At 43.0% G+C, this 19,194-nt stretch overlaps 1 protein-coding gene and 1 pseudogene across 1 annotated transcript in view; one reads left to right on the forward strand and one right to left on the reverse strand.

Moving 5' to 3' along the window:
* LOC106846909 (beta-galactosidase-1-like protein 2) overlaps positions 1-14,875 on the reverse strand; it is a 51,249-nt gene extending 36,374 nt beyond the window's left edge. The window contains exon 1 of the mRNA XM_044752882.2: positions 14,704-14,875. Within this exon, the coding sequence (XP_044608817.2) occupies positions 14,704-14,870 (167 nt within the window). The 5' untranslated portion in view covers positions 14,871-14,875. The remainder of the gene's footprint in view (positions 1-14,703) is intronic.
* On the forward strand, positions 1,373-14,377 carry LOC139041168 (nucleoside diphosphate kinase, mitochondrial pseudogene; annotated as a pseudogene).
* Positions 14,876-19,194: the final 4,319 nt, after the last annotated feature.

Below are 19,194 nucleotides of genomic sequence, written 5' to 3' on the forward strand. Positions count from 1 at the left end.
ATTCAAAGAAATCTCTATCAAAATTCCAATGAAATTTTTCATAGAAATAAAAAAAATCCTAAAATTTGTATGAAACTGCAAAAGACCCTGAATAATCAAAGCAATCTTGAGAAAGAAGAACAAAGCTGGAGGCATCACACTTCCTGATTTCAAACTATATTACAAAGCTATAGTAATCAAAACAGTATAGTATTAGCAGAGAAACAGACACATAGATCAATGGAACAGTATAGAGAGCCCAGAAATAAACCCATGCACATATGGTCAATTAATTTATGACAAAAGATCCAAGAATATATGTGGGGGAGGAACAGTCTCTTCAATAAATGGTGTTGGCAAAACTGGACAGCCACAGGCAAAAGAATGAAACTAGACCACTATCTTACACCACATACAAAAATCAACTCAAATGGATTAAAGACTTAAACATAAAATGTGAAATCATAAAACTCCTTGGAAAAAACAGTTCCTTGACATCAGCCTTGGCAATGATTTTTCGGATTTGACAACAAAAGCAAAAATAAGTAAGTAGGACTACATCAAACTAAAAAGCATCTGTATAGTAAAGAAAATCATCAACAAAATGAAAAGGCAACCTACTGAATGGGAGAAAATATTTTCAAACCTGCAAATATGATAAAATTTGGAAATCTGATAAGGGCTTAATATACAACATACAAGGAACTCATACAACCCAACAGCAAAAAACCAAATAACTCAACTAAAAAATAGGCAAAGGACCTGAATAAATATTTTTCCAAAGAAGATATACAAATATCCAACAGGTACATGAAAAGGTTCTCAACATCCCTCATCATCGGGGAAATGCAAATCAAAGCCACAATGAGATATCACCTCACAGCTGTTAAGATTTCTATTATCAAAAAGACAAGAGATAACAACAGTTGGTGAGGATGTGGAGAAAAGGGAACCCTTGCGCACTGCTGGTGGGAAATTAAATTGGTACAGCCACTATGGAAAGCAGTATGGAGGTTCCTCAAAAAACTGAAAATAAAACTACCACATGATCCAGCAATCCTATTTCTGGGTATACATCCAAAGGAAACAAATCATTATATCAAAGAGATATCTGTACTCCCATGTTCATAGCAGCATTATTCACAACAGCTAAGGTAGAGAAACAACCTAAGAGTCCAACGTCAGATAAATGGATCAAGAAAATGTGGTATACATATATACAATGGAATATCATTCAACCTTTAAAAAGAAGGAAATCCTGTCACTCAAAACAACATAGATGAACACAGAGGGCATCACGCTAAGTGAAACAAACTAGACAGTGAAAGACAAATACCATATGGTATCATTTATATGCAGAATCTAAAAAAAAAGAAGGAAAAAAATAGAACTCATGGAAACAGAGTACAATGGTGGTTGCCAGGGCCTGAGGAGTGGGGGAAATGGGAAAGGTTGGCAAAAGCGTACACACTTTCAGCTACATGATGAATAAGGTATAAGGATCTAATGTTTAACATGTTGACTACAGTTGATAGTACTGTATTGTATAATTGAAATATTCTAAGGAAGCAGAACTTAAGTATTATTACCAAAACAGACAAAAAAAGGTAAATAAGTGAGGTGATGGATGTGTTAACTGACTGGATTGTGGGTGGGAATCCTTCCACAGCATATACATATATCAGATCATCACTTTACACACTTTAAATACATTACAGTTGCTCCTTTGTGGGAGCTGAGGTATCGGGGCAGTGCTCCTCACAGTGCTCAACCAGTGGCCAGGCAGCCTGGGCAGCCTCTTCAGGTGCATCTTGCTGTCAGGTAGCTGTGTGGCCCACCTGCCCAGCCTGAGACTGCTCATACACCCCAGCTCAGGGGGGCCCTCCTGGACCCAAGAGTGGACTCTGGTCACAGTGAGGCCAGGTGGGGTGCAGAGGCAAGTCATCAGGAATGAGATTCAGTGCTTTGAAAGGCGGGGATTCAAGCAGGTGGGGCTGAAGATGCCATTGGCGCCAGGGACGCACACTTGCTGAGCACTAGCATGACCTGTGAACTCCTGAGGAAGCCCTTCTACCTATCCCTCACCAGCTATAGGAGCTCTGGCCCTACAGTGGTCGTGGTCTGCTGGGCCATGGTCTGGGACGGCCCCATTGTGGTCCACACTGACTCAGCTGAGGCTGCCCTGGGCACCATCAGGGAGACTTCAGCATCCACATCAGCACCACCCACACCAGCATGTCACCCACACCAGCAACTCTACGGAGGAGGCCCAGAGAGAGATGCAGCTGTGGTTCCAGAGCATTGAAACTGGTGGACTGTGCAGATGAGGACCACCACAGCATCTACCCAGCCTCAGTGCTCAAGCTGCCCTTAGCTGCCCCAGCATCCACCCAGGACCTCTGCCAACAAGAACTTGAGCCCATACTCATGCTCTGCCCATCTGCACAAACCACCTTCTTGTCCACCTTCTGCTCAAACCCAGCCCAGAGCAGTTTGAGCCACCAACTTTATGTGCCTTTCAGCTCCCTAAGCCAGCAAAGGATTGGATCAAATCCTTCCTGCACCAAAGTGCCAGACAACCTTTGGGTGTCTCCAAAAAGGCAAGTGTGCTCCCCTCCCCCAAAGGGGACATTAAAGTTCATTGTGCTGTACACAAAAAAATTTCAATTAAATAAATGTTACAATTTTATTTGTCCATTATACCTCAATAAAGCTGAAAAATAATTTTAAAAATAAAGTTAGGAAATCTTGGGGAATTGGAAATTAAAAAGGACTAGACTGGGGCCAGCCTGGTGGCGTAGCAGTTAAGCGTATGTGTTCCACTTTGGCGAACCAAGGTTCACCAGTTCAGATCCCGGGTGCGGACATGGCACCGCTTGGCCCGTGAAGCTGGGGCAGGCATCCCACATGTAAAGTAGAGGAAGTTGGGCATGGATGTTAACTCAGGGCCAGTCTTCCTCAGCAAAAAGAGGAGGATTGGCAGATGTTAGCTCAGGGCTAATCTTCCTCAAAAAAAAAAAAAAAGGAATAGGCCTAATATGGTAAACAATATGAAAACAGTTCATCAAATATTATGTCAAAATTGTGTACAAAGAAATTTGGAAATCTCTAGCAAGTGTAAATGTTTTTTAAAAAAACAGAAATTATCTATTTGAATAGAAGTAGAAGACCTAATTAGAAAATGTTGGTGAAAACTGCAATAGCCCTCCACACACAAACTCCTATACCAACACCATCATCAAATGTTTTTAGTAAATTATTTTCCTAATTATAAGAATCAAATTTCAAGACCCCATGCTGTATAACCCATGTCAAATCAAAGTAAACTCATTTTATAAAGTTAATATAAAAACTGAAAAAAATAAAGAAATATACAGAAGTCATTCAGATCTAATTTTGGGGCACTTACTACATGTCAGGTACTGTTATAAGCACCAAGCATATTAACTTCAACAACATAGGCAAAAAACTTCCTGCCCTCATGAAGCTCACATTCTAGGAACTAATACTATAAAACTCTTAGAAGAGAAGGAGCCCACTGCATCCCTATGCCACAAAGGAGCAGCCTTAGCTTGGATCCCAGCGAGGAAGCCCCACCCGCCAAGCACAGTGGCACCACAGAAACAACGCAGACTGTAAACAGAGACTTCAGTGGATCTCCGTGCTGGGGCAAATGCTTCCCAGGCGTGCAGAGCACTCACAGTGCAGTTGATCCCCCAGAGAGGGAATGTGTCCTGGGCAGCTGCAGGAATAGGCATGGTAGCTCTGAGCCCAATCGTGTTCACTTTCTGGTGGAGGGGGGGAGCTCAGAGTGCCCCTGAAGCGCCACAGAGTGGCCCTAGCCCAGCGAGGAAGCCCTGCCTGACAAGGAGAGTCCACACAAGTGCCTGAATGCACCCCAGGGTGGGACAAGCACCCATAATACCCCCACAGCTTCCAGCAGACTGGCTGGGGCCAGAAACGCTGCTCCTGCTTCCCCCTAGGAGTAACAGGGGGACTCTGCGTCCTAAGAATACCACAAATGCCCCAACAAAAGATTAGTTCATCAACCACCATGAGAAACTGCAGCAACAATTCAGACCAGAAGTAAAATCACAATTCTCCAGAAACGAACACTGAAGACACAGAAGTATACAACCTAAATGACAGAGAATTCAAATAGCAGTCATAAGGAAACTCAATGACTTACAAGAAAACACAGAATGACAATTCAAGGAGGTCAACAATAAAATGAATCTCTTCACCAAAGAGATTGAAACTACAAAAAAAAAACAAACAGAAATTCTTGATACGAAAAACACAATTAATGAAATAAAAAATAACCTAGAATCATTAAGAAACAGAACTGATCTTATGGAGGAAAGAATCAGTCTTCTTGAGGATAAAAATGTAGAAATTCTACAGGTAGAGGAAGAGACAGAACTAAGACTTTAAAAGAATGAAGGAATTCTTCACAAAACATCTGACTCAATTAGAAAAAGCAACACAAGGATTATAGGTATTCCAGAGGGAGAAGTGAGGGAGAAAGCAGCAGAGAGCTTGTTCAAAGAAATAATTGCTGAGAACTTCCCAAACATGGGAATAGTTTCAGATTTACAGATAAATGAAGCTAATCGAATGCCCAACTTCATCAATGCCTAAAAGACCTTCCCCAAGGCATATAACAGTAAAAATGGCAAACGTTTGTGATAAAGAAAAAATATTAGCAGCAGTGAGGTAGAAGAAAATAACCTACAAAGGAACCCCTATCAGGCTTTCAGCAGATTTCTCAGTAGAAACTCTACAGGCTAGGAGAGAGTAGAATGATATATTCAAAATACTGAAAGACAAAAACTTTCAGCTGAGAATACTCTATCCAGTGAAACTTTCCTTCAGATAAATGCAGAAATAAAAGCTTTCCAAGATAAACAAAAGCTGGGGGAGTTCATCACCACTAGACCTCCCCTACAAGAAATAATTAAAGATGCCCTCACACCAGCAACAAAAAGGCAAAGGTCTACAAAGCTCTGAGCAAGGAAATGAATAGACAGACATGATCAAAAACCCGCACTTCTCTACCAGAACAGGGAGGCAAAGACTCAATTACAACTTAAAAGAAAAAGGGAAAGAAAGCATTAAAAGTTATGACAAACACTTCAACTTAGCTACAAACTCACAAAATTAAACACAGAACAATCTGTAACAGCAATTACTCAGAAAGGGAGAAGAAAGGGAAGGAACCTGCTTAGGTTAATAGAGATAAGAGGCCTTAAGAAAATGGACTATCTCATCTCCAATATCTTTCATACAATCTTCACGGTAACCACTAAACAAAGAATCAGAACAGAGCCACAATTCACAAAAGAGAGAAAACTGAGAAATCCCCCTCAGAAAACCAACAAAATGAAACAGCCATCAGGAATATAAAGAGAAACAGTGAAAACATAGAACAACCAGAAAATAAGAGATAAAATGGCAGCATTAAGCCCTCATCTAACATATAAATGTAAATGGATTGAATCTCCAGTCAAAAGACACAGAGTAGGTGGACGGATTACGAAACAAGATCCAAAAATATACTGCCTCCAGGAAACGCACCTCAGCTACAAAGACAAATATAGGCTCAGAGTGAAGCGATGGAAGACAATACTCCAAGCTAATGGCAAACAAAAGAAAGAAAGTGTTGCCATACTTTTATCAGAGAAAGTAGACTTGAAGTTAAAAAAGACAATGAGATACAAAGAGGGGCAGTATGTAATGATAAAAGGGACATTCCACCAAGAGGACATAACACTTATTTTAATATATATGCACCTAACACAAGGGGCACCAAAGTACATAAAGCAATTACTAACAGACCTAAAGGGAGAAATTAACAGCAACACAATAATAGTAGGGGACCTCAACACCCCACTTACATCAATGGACAGATCATCCAGACAAACAGTCAACAAGGAAATAGTAGATTTACAGGAAACACTTGACCTGATGGGCTTAATAGACATATATAGAGCATTCCATCCACAAACAGCAGAGTATACATCCTTTTCAAGTGCCGATGGAACATTCTCAAAGATAGACCATATGTTGGGTAACAAGGCAAGCCTCAATAAATTCAAGAAGATTAAAATCATCCCAACCATCTTTTCTGACCACAATGCTATGAAGCTAGAAATCAACCACAAGAACAAAACTGGGAAACTCAGAAATATGTGAAGACTAAACAACATGCTATTGATTGAACAACGATTGGATCATTGAAGAAATCAAAGGGGAAATTAAAAAATACATGGAGACAAACAAAAATGAAAATACAACATACCAACTCTTATGGGATGCAGCAAAAGCGGTCATAAGAGGGAAATTCATAGCAATACAGGTCCCCCTCAACAAGCAAGAAAAATCTCAAGTAAGAAATATTGAAATGCACCTAACAGAGCTAGAAAGAGAACAGACAAAGCCCAAAGTCAGCAGAAAGAGGGAAATAATAAAAATCAGAGCAGAAATCAATGAAATAGAGACTTAAAAAACAGTAGAAAGAATTAATAAACCTAAGAGCTGGGTCTTTGAGAAGATAAACAAAATTGACAAACCCTTAGCCAGAGTCACCAAGAAAAAAAGAGAGAAGCCTCAAATAAATAAAATTAGAAATTAAAGAGGAGAAATTACAACAGATACTGCAGAAATACAAAGGATTATAAGAGAATACTATGAAAAATTACATGCTCACAAATTCGATAATCTAGAAGAAATGGATGAATTCCTAGACTGATACTTCTCAAAACTGAATCAAGAAGAAACAGAGAATCTGAATAGACCTATCACAAGTACAAAGATTGAAACAGTAATCAAAAACCTCTCAAAAGACAAAAGTCCAGGACCAGATGGCTTCTCTGGAGAATTCTACCAAACATTCAAAGAAGATTTATTACCTATCCTTCTCAAACTATTCTGAAAAATTGAAGAGGATGGAATGCTTCCTAACACATTCTATGAAGCCAAAATTACCCTGATACCAAAACCAGACAAGGACAAGATGAAGAAGGTAAACTACAGGCCAATATCACTGATGAACTTAGATGCAAAAATCCTCAACAAAATATTGGCAAACAGAATACACACTACATTAAAAGAATCGTATATCATGATCAAGTGGGAATCATTCCAGGGATTCAGGGATGGTCCAACATGTGCAAATCAATCAATGTGATACACCACATTAACAAAATGAGGAATAAAAATCACATGATCATCTCAATAGATGCAGAGAAAGCATTTGACAAGAGCCAACATCCATTTATGACAAAAACTCTCAACAAAATGAGTATTGAAGGAAAGTATCTCAACATAATAAAATCCATATACAACAAACCCACAGCCAACATCATACTTAATGGCGCAAAACTGAAAGCCATCCCTTTGAGAACAGGAAGACGACAAGGGTGCCCACTTTCACCACTCCTATTCAACATAGTACTGGAGGTATTGGCCAGAGAAATTAGGCAAGAGAAAGAAATAACAGGAATACGAATTGGAAAGAAAGAGGTGAAACTTCACTATTTGCAGATGATATGACTCTGTATATAGAAAACCCTAGGGAATCCACCAGAAAACTATTAGAAATAATCAAGAACTATAGCAAAGTTTCAGAGCACAAAATCAATTTTAAAAATCAGTTGCATTCCTATACACTAACAACCATCTAGTAGAAAAAGAAATCAAGAATACAATCCCATTTACAATCACAACAAAAAGAAAAGAATACCTAGGAATAAACTTAACCAAAGAGGTGAAAGACCTTTACACTGAAAACTACAAGACATTATCAAGAGAAATTGAAGAAAACATAAAGAAATGGAAAGATATTCCATGTTCACAGTCAAACATAGTCAAAATGTCCATACTACCTAAAGCAATCTACAGATTCAATGTAATCCCAATCAGAATCCCAATGACATTCTTCACAGAAATAGAACAAAGAATCCTAAAATGTATATGGGGCAACAAAAGACCCCGAATAGCCAAAGCAGTCCTGAGAAACAAGAACAAAGCTGGAAGCATCACAATCCCTGACTTCAAAACATACTACAAAGCTTTAGTAATCAAATCAGCATGGTACTGGCACAAAAACAGACAAACAGATCAATGGATCAGAATTGAAAGCCCAGAAGTAAAACCACACGTCAATGGACAGTTAGTCTTTGACAAAGAAGCCAAGAATACACAATGGAGAAAGGAAAATCTCTTCAATAAATGGTGTTAGGAAAACTGGACAGCTACATGCAAAAGAATGAAAGTAGCCCACTATCTTGCACCATACACAAAAATTAATTCCAAATGGATTAAAGATTTGAATGTAAGAACTGAAACCATAAAAACCCTAGAAGAAAATATAGGCAGTACACTCTTTCATATTGGTCTTAGCCACATCTTTTCAAATACCATGTCTACTCAGATAAAGGAAACAAAAGAAAAAGTTAACAAATGGGACTACATCAGATTAAAAATCTTCTTCAAAGCAAAGGAAACCATCAACAAAATGGAAAGACAACCCACCAACTGGGAGAAAATATTTGCAAACCATTTATCAGACAAGGGGTTGATATCCAACATATATAAAGAGCTTGCACAACTCAACAACAACAAAAAAAAACAAACAACCCAATCAAAAAATGGGCAGAGGATATGAACAGACATTTTTCAAAGGAAGATATACATATGGCCAACAGACACATGAAAAGATGCTCAACATCACTAATCACTAGGGAAATGCAAATCAAAACTACAATGAGATATCACCAAACACCAGTCAGAATGGCTATAATTACCAAGACACAAAACCACAAATGTTGGAGAGGATGAGAAAAGAGAATGCTCACACACTGCTGGTGGGAATGCAAATTGGTGCAGCCACTGTGGAAAATAGTAGGGAGAGTCCTCAAAAACTAAAAATAGAAATACCATATGATCCAACTATCCCACTACTGGGTATCTACTCAAACAACTTGAAATCAACCATCCAAGTAACATATGCACCCCTATGTTCATTGCAGCACTATTCACAATAGCCAAGACAAGGAAACAATCCAAGTGCCCATGACTGGATAAAGAAGATGTGGCATATATATACAATGGACTACTAGTCAGCCATTAAAAAAGACAAAATCATCCCATTTGCAACAACATGGATGGGCATGGAGGGTATTATGCTAAGTGAAATAAGCGAGACTGAGAAAGACAAACACCATATGATTTTGCTCATATGCGGAATATAAACAAATACACGGACAAAGAAGACAGTTCAGTGTTTATCAGGGGAAGGGGGGTGGGGTGTGGGCACAGGGGTGAAGGGGAGCACTTGTGCGGTGACAGACAAGAAATAACGTACAACTGAAATTTCACAATGACGTAAACTATTATGAATCTCAATTTAAATAAATAAACTCTTAGAAGAAAACACTCGGGAAAAGAGTCATGACATTGGATTTGGCAATGATTTCTTGGACATGACAACAAAGGCACAAGCAACAAAAGGAAAAACAGACAAATTGGACTTCATGAAAATTTAAAATGTTTGTGCATCAAAGGACACTATCATGGAATAGGAGAAAATATTTGCAATTACATATCTGATAGGGGATTAATATCCAGAATATATAAAGAATTCCTACAACTCAACAGTAGAAAAACAAACAACCCAATTCAAAAATGGGCAAAGGACTTGAATAGGTATATCCTCAAAAAAGTGTATGCAAATGGCCAATAAACACACGAAAAGATTCTCAGCATCACTAACCATTAGGGAAATGCAAATCCAAACCACAGTGAGGCCTAATGATCCACAATCATTAGGATGGCTATTATTTAAAAAACAAACAAAAACAGAAAACAAGTGTTGGCATGAATGTAGAGAAATTGGAATGCTCCTCCAATGCTGGCAGGAACGTAAAACAGTGTGGCTCCTGTGGAAAACAGGAGGTTCCTCAGAAATTAAATACAGAATCGCAATTTGATCCAGTAATCCCACCTCTTGGCATATACGCAAAAGAACTGAAAGCAGGACTCAAATAGATATTTACACAACAATGTTCACAGCAGCATTATTCACAACAGCCAAAAGGCAGAAACAACCCAAGTACCTATCCACGGATGAATGGATAAACAAAATATAGTATAGACATACAATGGAATATTATTCAGTCTTAAAAAGGAGTGAAGTCCAACACACGCCTCAACATAAATGAAGCTTCCATATTATGCTAAGTGAAATAAGTGAGACACAAAAGGACAAATATTGCATGATTCCAGGTGCACGAGGTGCCTAGGGTAGTCCATCTCAGCGAGACAGATGGTAGGACAGTGGTTACAAGGACTGGAGAGAGGAAAGAAGGGGGAGTTATTATTCAGGGGCTCCAGAGGTTCAGTATGGGATGACGAAAAAGTTCTGGATATTGATAGTGGAGATGGTTGCAACACAGCATGAACACACATAAGGCCACTAATTTTGTACAGTCTTTAGAATCTTTGGAAAACTAGTTGACATTTTTACTAAAGCTGAACATATACCCACCCCATTGTCCATCACATCCATTCCTAGATATATATCCAACAGAAATGTTTACACAGTGTCACCAAGAGAGAAGTACAAAATTATTCATGGCTCCACTATTTATAATAGCTAACACCCAAAAATAACCCAAATGTCTACCCACAAGAAGAATACATTTTGGTATGATTATCAATGGAATTCTATACATTCTATACAGTTATGAGAATAAAGAAGCTAAAATATATGGAATTATGGATGAATCTCACAATCTTGAGAAAAAGATATCAGACACAAAAGAGTACATATTGTATGATTCTATTTACATAAAGTTCAAACACAGGCCAAATTAATATCTGCATTAGAAGAATGAATAGTAGTTACCTTTTAGAGGGAGGTCATGAGTGTAGCGGGATAAGAGAGCTTCAGAGATGTTGGCATATTACAAGGTTTGGGGCTGGTTACAGAAGTATGTTCACTTTACTAAAATTTACTGGGCTACCTGCTTATACATTGTATACACGTTAAATTTCAATAAAATATTACTTTAAAAATAAAGAAGAATGGGGAAAAAAGGAATTAACGACATCCACTACAGTAAGGTCCAAATCCTTGGTAGGTCCAAACCCCCCAATGAGGAAAAAAAAAAAATGAGCAAGTTTTTCTTTAACTGTGAGAAAGCATCATAAAGACTTCCAGTTTCCGGTCCAACAAGTAAAGAGCTTGGAAGTTGTCACTCCCATCCTCACAACAGGGAAAAAGCTGAAGGCTGTTGAAATGTTTCTTTATCCATCAGAGAACTGAGGTCACAGGGGAAACCATTCCCCTGAAAACTGGAGAGAGACAGAGAGACAGCCAGTATAACTGTGTCAGCTTGACTGGACACAGGGTGCCCAGACATTGGTCAAACATTATTCTGGGTGTGTGTGTGAGGGTGTTTATGGATGACAGCAACGTCTGAACCTGTAGACTGAGTAAAGCAGGTTGTTCTCCCTGATGTGAGTGGCCTTATTCAGTCAACTGAAGAGTTGAATAGAACAAAAAGGCTGAGTAAGAGGGAACTCCTCCCGCCTGACTGTGAGCTGGGACATTGGCCTGTTCCTGCTTCAGACTCAGACTGAAACTTTGGCTCTTCTGGGGTCTCCATCCTGCCAGCTCTTGGCCTGGAATTTACACCCTTGGTAGGAACACTTAAACTGCAACTGATGAATTACTGGAGGCTCAGTATAGACCGGCTGGAGAGTTACAAACTCTGAAGGATGGGGCAGTCTTGCAGGGAGCCCCCACACTTTCATGCAGTTTACCACCAGAAGCCCTAGCAGATTCTCACCACGAAGATCTAAGAGAAATCCCCTCCTGTGTCCTGCAGTGGAGGGGAAAAGCAGTCATTTAAAAATAAGTCCAGAGCATTCTGTTCTCCTCAAAAAACCTCTGCCTTCAAAGGAAACCATTTTGCTAGAGCCTAACCAGCCTGGGGAAGGGAAATACCTCTCTAGACATCCATATGGAGAAAGGGAAATATCCAAATCTAGCACATTCCAGCCTTCCACATGATGGAACAACAGCCTTCAGGCAGATGGGAAACACCCACCCCAGATTCACAGAAAGGCTGAGAACTAATCATAGGACTAAAGCACAGTCTCACCCTCACCCCATACCTTGCCGCCACATCAATAAGCCTCCTGCATAATAAAAGCGGATTATAGCTAAAGGAACTATAAGATTCAGACCCTACTGAAGAAGGAATCACCAGGAAAAAACAAAGACAACAGGGGAGACAAAAACAAGGACACAGGAGGAAACTTTAACCTCTGAGACCAGTTACAGCCAACAGGAAACATGGTGTAAATGCCAGCCAGATAAACGTAAAACCTCACACCATAGGCCTATGTACCTCAGTTCCTTCTATCCAAGACATCATGTCAAGCCTTCAACAAAAATTATAAGGCATGCACAAAACAGAAAAAACAGTCTAAAGGGACAATTGGATGCAAGAATGAGAACCAGACTCAGATATGGCAGATATTTTGGAATTATTAGACTGGGAATTAAAACAACTGTGGTTACTATGCTAAAGGAAAAAGTGGCAACAAACAAGAACAGATGGGTAATACAAGCAGAGAGACGGAAACTCTAAGAAAGAACAAAAAGGAAATACTAGAGATCAAAGACACCGAAAGAGAAATGAAGAACACCATCGATGGGCTCATTGGGAAACTGAACACAGCCAAGGAAAGAATCAGCGAGCTTGAAGACATGACAATAAACGCTTCTTAAACCGAATTGCAAAGAGAAAAAGAATGGAAAAAAGGAAAATAATATCCAAGCACTCTGGGACAATTATTAAATGTTATAACACAGATGGAATAGGAATACCAGAAGGAGACTAGGAAGAGAAAGGAAGGAAGGAATATTTGAAGAAATAATGGCTGACATTTCCCCAAATTAATGACAGATAGCAAAGCACAGATCCAGGAAGCTCAGAGAACACAAAGCAGGATAAATATAAAAAAATCTATACCTAACCATATCATAAACTAAAAGTGCTGTGATGGTACAAGAACAAATAGATCATGCAATGCAACCAACAACAGCCTGGAGACAAAACCCGGCAGAGTGTTCTCAAACACTGGTCAACATCTATCGACTCGGAGGCAAAGTTTTTGTGAATCCATAAGTCTTTAATGATTGAAAACCTGTTCAAGATTAAAGAATGAAAATTACCTTGGCTAAAAAAGAAAAACCAGCTCTGTTGTTTTCACACTGGGAAGTAAACTCAGACAAAGCCACACGAAAAGTTAATAGGAAACACTGTTTCCCCCAACGTAGTTTAGCAGTTGTAACATGTCACCTCTTTGAGTGAATACTGCTTTCTCACCAATGGCACCCCAGACCCCCTTTGCTATACCCATCTATTTCTAGGGAGACCCAATTGCTAAACTGCCCTCACCTCATGCCAGCACCCAGTCCCTAGTTAATTCCCGCTGCTTCTAATCCTACATCAGAAACAACTAGTCCAGGATTTATCCCTGCTGCTCCTAGACTCCCTGTGGAGTTCCCGGCAGGAATCTGATCTCACAGAAGTCCCTTCTCCCCTTCCCTTTGTTGAGACTGGCACTCCACAATTCCTCTGGAATGCACCCATCCTGAAAGTCAGTAAATCTCATTCTGTCCCACTCTAGGTCTGTCTCTACAAGACTTCGGCTGACTAGCTACTAATTAAAAAAAAAAGACAATGCAGTCTTTTTATAATGCTAAATGTATTCAACGCATAAGGCTGCCTTTATTCTGAGATAATGCTCTTCTTCCTCTTTGAATGACCTAGAATGTCTTACAGTTTATGAAATAATGGTGATGCTTTTTATTTTTCTAAGCAAGGATACTAAAAACAAACAAACAAACTTGGCAGTCCTACTAGGTCCACAAATGTTTTTAAGATTTTAATAGTTCATGAAACATCAATGCCTGAATCACTGCTACAAAAAAGCAACAAAATAATGAGGAAAAATGATGTGATGTGTAAAAGGTATTATGACAGTTTAGGGGGGAAATGCTTTAACCATCATTCCCCATCGTTCACCAAATGAAATTCCAGATATTTTTCTTCTAAACCTGTATTTTAAAATGGAAAACATTGAAAAAGAGGACATAACTAAAACTGACTATCAACACAGTAATGGATAAGCACTTTCTAAGCGTAAGAAGGCAAGAAAGAAATTACTTATTTTTGTCAATTTCAGCTTCCGGAATGAGGATGATGATATTATTTGCCACGCCTGGTTCTCAATGAAACCCATCTTCAAAGACAGATTTTCTGCAACAGTGTCCTATTCTGGGACTCATCACCGGGGCCATGACTTCCATGGCAAGTGAGGATATCCAGGGAGGGCTGAGGCCCGCTGTGCCCAGACGGCTGCAGGAGTCAGGGACCACTGGGGCTGCAGCCATCTGTACTTGCCACTGCCTCTGGAAGTTAGACCCTTATGTGCAGTCTGTAGAGACCCTGTTGAGACAGAGCCTGTCGGAGCAATTGGGGCAGGCTCTAGTTACAGGAGATTCTCAGGAACCAAGTGGAAACCGAGCCATCCTAGAACACTGAGGAAAGTACTAAAACGGTGAACTCTCAGACTGGCCTAATAAAGTCTCAGGACTAGAAATTTAGCCTATAAATTGTTGAAATAATTACTAGGGGCACTCACGTGGTGACAGTGTTGAAGCCACATGCCTTCAGCTTCAAGAGGCGGTCCCTCCAGTAGTCCCTGGGCACTCGGAAATAGTGGATGGTACCCGAGATGATCAGGAAAGGAAAGCCATCTAGTGTGAAGTTTGAGCCCTCAACTTTCAGACCCACATGGCGGTTCCTCATGTGGTAGGGAGTCAGGAAAGTCTGATTCACCCTGCAAGGACAAAGGACGTGTGTTACCCCTGAGACACCCAGGGGCCCTGGGCACAGCTCCACTGTAAAGAGAAACTTCCCAACCCTTCTTTCTCAAACATACCTGGCTGAGAGGTCTCTTCCCAGTTGAGCGGTTACCAGTAACCCTGAAGACAGGCCCAGGAGGCCCACAAGTCTCACCAGGAAGGCCTGCATACTAAGCAGACACAAGGAATAGAGGTCAGACAGCCCCTAGGCAGCGATGGAGGCGGGAGGTGGGAGAGGCCTTGGCCATGGAGGATGGTGAGGGAGATGGAGGTGGCCCCACTGGAAGGCAGAATTCTGCATAGCTGTCCCTGGACTTCTGCACCACCTGCACGCGTTGCAGACAGTACCTCAAGGCCGTGTCCAGTAACCGGAAGGAGAACAGCTGCGTGGAAGGGCCTCCTGCTAAATAACTGGGTTTTCAGACACAAGTTACATTTTAGAGAAGATCAAGCCTCAGTCAAAGAAGCTTGTCAAGAGAGAAGAATCTCTGGGAAATTTGCCAGAATCATTCAACTGCTAAGGAACAGACCGAATAATTTGCTGCTTAGTAGAGCACACTGGCTGGAATGTAGAAGGATCGCCTGTGTAGGGTAGGTCCCAATTTTTATCTCCAACTCAATTTTCCAATTCTGTGCTACTGTAGGAGCCATCTCATCAGTTCCCAGAACACTTCTCAATGGGTGGTCCATTATTTTCTTTACGCTGCTCGCCCTGGGGCAAATACCCTTTCCTTCACGTACCAAAAATTCTATGAGTCTAAGGTAGGCTGACCCAGTGCAACCTTGCAAAGTTGGGCGGGCTGCAAACATCTAGGGTGGGGGAAGTACGATGCCCGGCGCAGGGCTGTGTCCCCACCACCCAGAGCAGTGCCTGAATCACAGCAGGTGCTCGACAAACGTCTTTTGAACAACTCTATGAGTTGCCAGAATCACTCAAAAATCTATGTCGCCTCCATACGCTTCAGCTTTACCATGGGCCTAATGAGCATTACCTTAGGCAGAGCTAGGATGAGTAGAAAGCAGGGAGGTCAGAGGAGAAACAGACGGGGGTCTGGAGATTAAACCGGACAAAGACCGGGAAGAAGTGCGCGCACAACCCTCTTGGGTTGATTCGAGGGACAGGGAGCTCCTCACTGTGGGCTGGAAGAGTCCGGGGAGACGGGTGAGCTCAGAGGACGCTCAGAGCTTTCCGGGGAGATGACCGAAGGGACAAGGCAGAACCTCAAGGGAACCTAAATGAAGGGCCCAGAGGAAAAAAATCCAGAACTTGAGGCGACTTCGCTGAAAACCCCAGGAGGCCGTCTACACCGACGGTGCACTTGGCTGTGGAGTGGGCCCAGGACTGGGAGGGAACCCCCCAGCGCGGGAGGTGCTGAGCGGGTCCCGGGGTAGTCGTCTGGGTGTCCGGGCTCCATGGGGCGCCCAGGCCGGCGCCCACCTACCCTGCGCCAGGCAGCTCCGCACCACGATCGGGCGGCTCCCGCGGCGGCCTTGCAGGCTTAGAAGAAGACCGCCCCGGCCACCGCCCGGGCACCCGTCCTGCCCCCACGGACCCGCCCCCTCCCTGGGAGACCCTCCCCATCCCCGCCCCCCGCCGCCGCCCGGGGCAGCCGAGCCTGAGCCTGGGGCAGACGCGCTCTCCCTCGGGTCTGCAGCGTGGGACCAGCGCGCGGAGCACGGAACGGGCAGCGAGCCCGGGGCCCCGGAGTCGTGCCAGCTCGCGGTTTGGGGCGCCGCCTGGAGTGCGGAGAGCTTTCCCTCGTGGCCCGCCTGCCCGCGCAGCTAATGTGGAGGCTGGACCCCACAGGGACGCCCTTCCCGGCCCACGCGGCGCAGGGCCACCTCGCGGCCAGGAAGCTGGCGCGACAGTGAGGCTGGCGCGCTTGCTCCGCGCCGCCGCCGCGGACTCCCCCTCCAGAGGGTCCAGGCGAGGGCGGGTCCTTCCCTCTCCGCGCCCACCACGGCCCAGCCCGCGCGGCCCGCCACCGCAGCTGCAGCGCGCCGGGTGCTGAGGACGCGCGAGGAGTGTCCCCTTCCCTCCAGACTAGTTGGGAACACCTAGCAAGCCCAGCCTACACCTTGGGGAGGGGGCCGGGTTCTTTGACCGGACCTACCCTAAAACTAGTGCTCACAAAGCTGGTCCCGACCGGCACAGGTGAACCTGGTCAAAATGCAGATACTGCCCCGTTCCAGACCTACAGAATTTGAAACTCTGCGAGTGGGGACGGCATTCCGGGGTCGAGCAGGCAATTCTAATGCGTGCTAAGGACGGGAAGTACAGGGCTAAGGCACCGCCGCCGCCCCTTTCTCAGCAGAAGAGCAGAGAGGATACCGGGGGCGGAGGAGCGTCTGGATTTCCTTCAGCAGCGCACCTCACCTGTGTGGTTATGATGGCCCTTCTTTCAGGTTGCAGGGTGAGCGACCGAGCTCCCTTTAAAATTCTCCCAGCTGGGTCTGTATGTAGTCCAGATCCAGGCTCCGAAAGCAGTTAAACTCTTCATAGCGAATTTGTCTGGAACTGAAAAGAGAAAACCACAAATGGCCTACTAGTTCCATTCCCAGTAGGTAGCCTTCCTCCAGAGGCGGTAGTGCCGGAGGAAGCTGCGTTTTGGATAGGGCTGTATTTTCCAACAGTCAACCTGGACTGGATCTTTGTGGATCTTCCTTTCCTCTGCCTCTACCTCTAGACAGTTGAAAAGTTGATTGACGTCCAGACAGCTTTGGAGTTAATTCTCTCTCATATTGCTACTTGCAGAATTGCATTTGTCTTACATCTCCCTCTTTTCTCCTTGCTTCTTAGCCCTCCTTTCTTTCTAGTCTCGAGACTGCTACTCAAATACATCAGAGAGAAAACTTCTTTAAAATCCACTCCACTAATGGAATCTGACCTTTTCGGTAGTTCCCTCAACTCTGTCGACGAAAATAATCCATAACTAATCTATAAATGAAAATTTGGGTGAGTTTATTCTGAGCTTAAATTTTAGGATTATAACCCGGGAGAGTCTTTCCACAAAGGAACAGAGCACTCCAAAGAAGTGAGGGTAAACAGGGTGGTTATATACCCTCAAAGAGGGTGTTTCACATATGATTGAAATGTCCCTCCCACAATAGTCACAAGATTGCCCTGTTGGCACAGCACTTCATGGACACAGCAGGTAGTGGGTCTGCTATCTTGGTGGGCTTAGCAGGAGGCAAGTCTATTGTCTCAAGCTGGGCATCACAGGTGAGCACAGCAATCATTTTCTAGCCTAAGGAAAGATACTTAATCCTTAAAGAGACATCAACGTTGGGAGGGGGAGGGAAGTTGCGCCTTTATCTCAAGGGCCTTTTGCTCTTGCCATAGGGAATATCTAAAGCAGATATACAGTGCATGCTCAACGGCCTCGGTCAGGCCCTTTTGGAAAGACAAGGTCAGGCCGAATTAGGTTTACACCAAATGGCTTCCTCATATATTCCAATATATCCTATTACTTGCCATTTTTATTTGTCAACTCAAACCTGTCATGTTGCTTTGGGCTCTTTCCCAACAATTTCTTTTGCTCCTTATCCGTAATTGGCAGGGCTGTACTTGCACTTGCGCTGGTGATCTCTCCTTTTTGCCTACTTAATTGAAGTTCATTTGTTTATTTTAGCAGGAGATTCAGTCTTCTCTTTCCATTCCCAGACATTATCCTCTGATGCGGGGTCGGTGAGCCAAGGAGTCTAAAGAAAGATTTCTTAGACTCTCAAGATCTGGCAGTAGTGCTCTTTTATTTAGAGAATAGTGTGGAATAGCATGGGGACAGGACCCATGGGCAGGCAGAGCTTCTGCTGCTGCCCCCGCTGGCATGGGGACAGGACCCATGGGCAGTCAGAGCTGGTGCGTGGGGACAGGACCCACGGGCAGTCAGAGCTCCTGCTGCTGCCCCCGCTGGCATGGGGACAGGACCCATGGGCAGGCAGAGCTGGTGCGTGGGGACAAGACCCACGGGCAGTCAGAGCTCCTGCTGCTGCCGCATGGGGACAGGACCCACGGGCAGTCAGAGCTGGTGCGTGGGGACAGGACCCACGGGCAGTCAGAGCTCCTGCTGCTGCCCTGAGTTGAGGGTTAGGGCTAATTTTATAAGGCATGGGTACGTGACTTATTTTTACTGGAGAAAAGAAAAAGATGATGTAAAAAGTCATTAAATGATTTCAGTGCAGATGGGGTCTGGTTATTGTGCGGTCATATAACTTTAGATACGAATCTGGCCATATAGATCGGCATGCGGGTGAGGATGCCCCGGGCT

The sequence above is a fragment of the Equus asinus genome, chromosome 20 (assembly GCF_041296235.1).
Source record: "Equus asinus isolate D_3611 breed Donkey chromosome 20, EquAss-T2T_v2, whole genome shotgun sequence".
NCBI classification, from domain to species: Eukaryota; Metazoa; Chordata; class Mammalia; order Perissodactyla; family Equidae; genus Equus; species Equus asinus.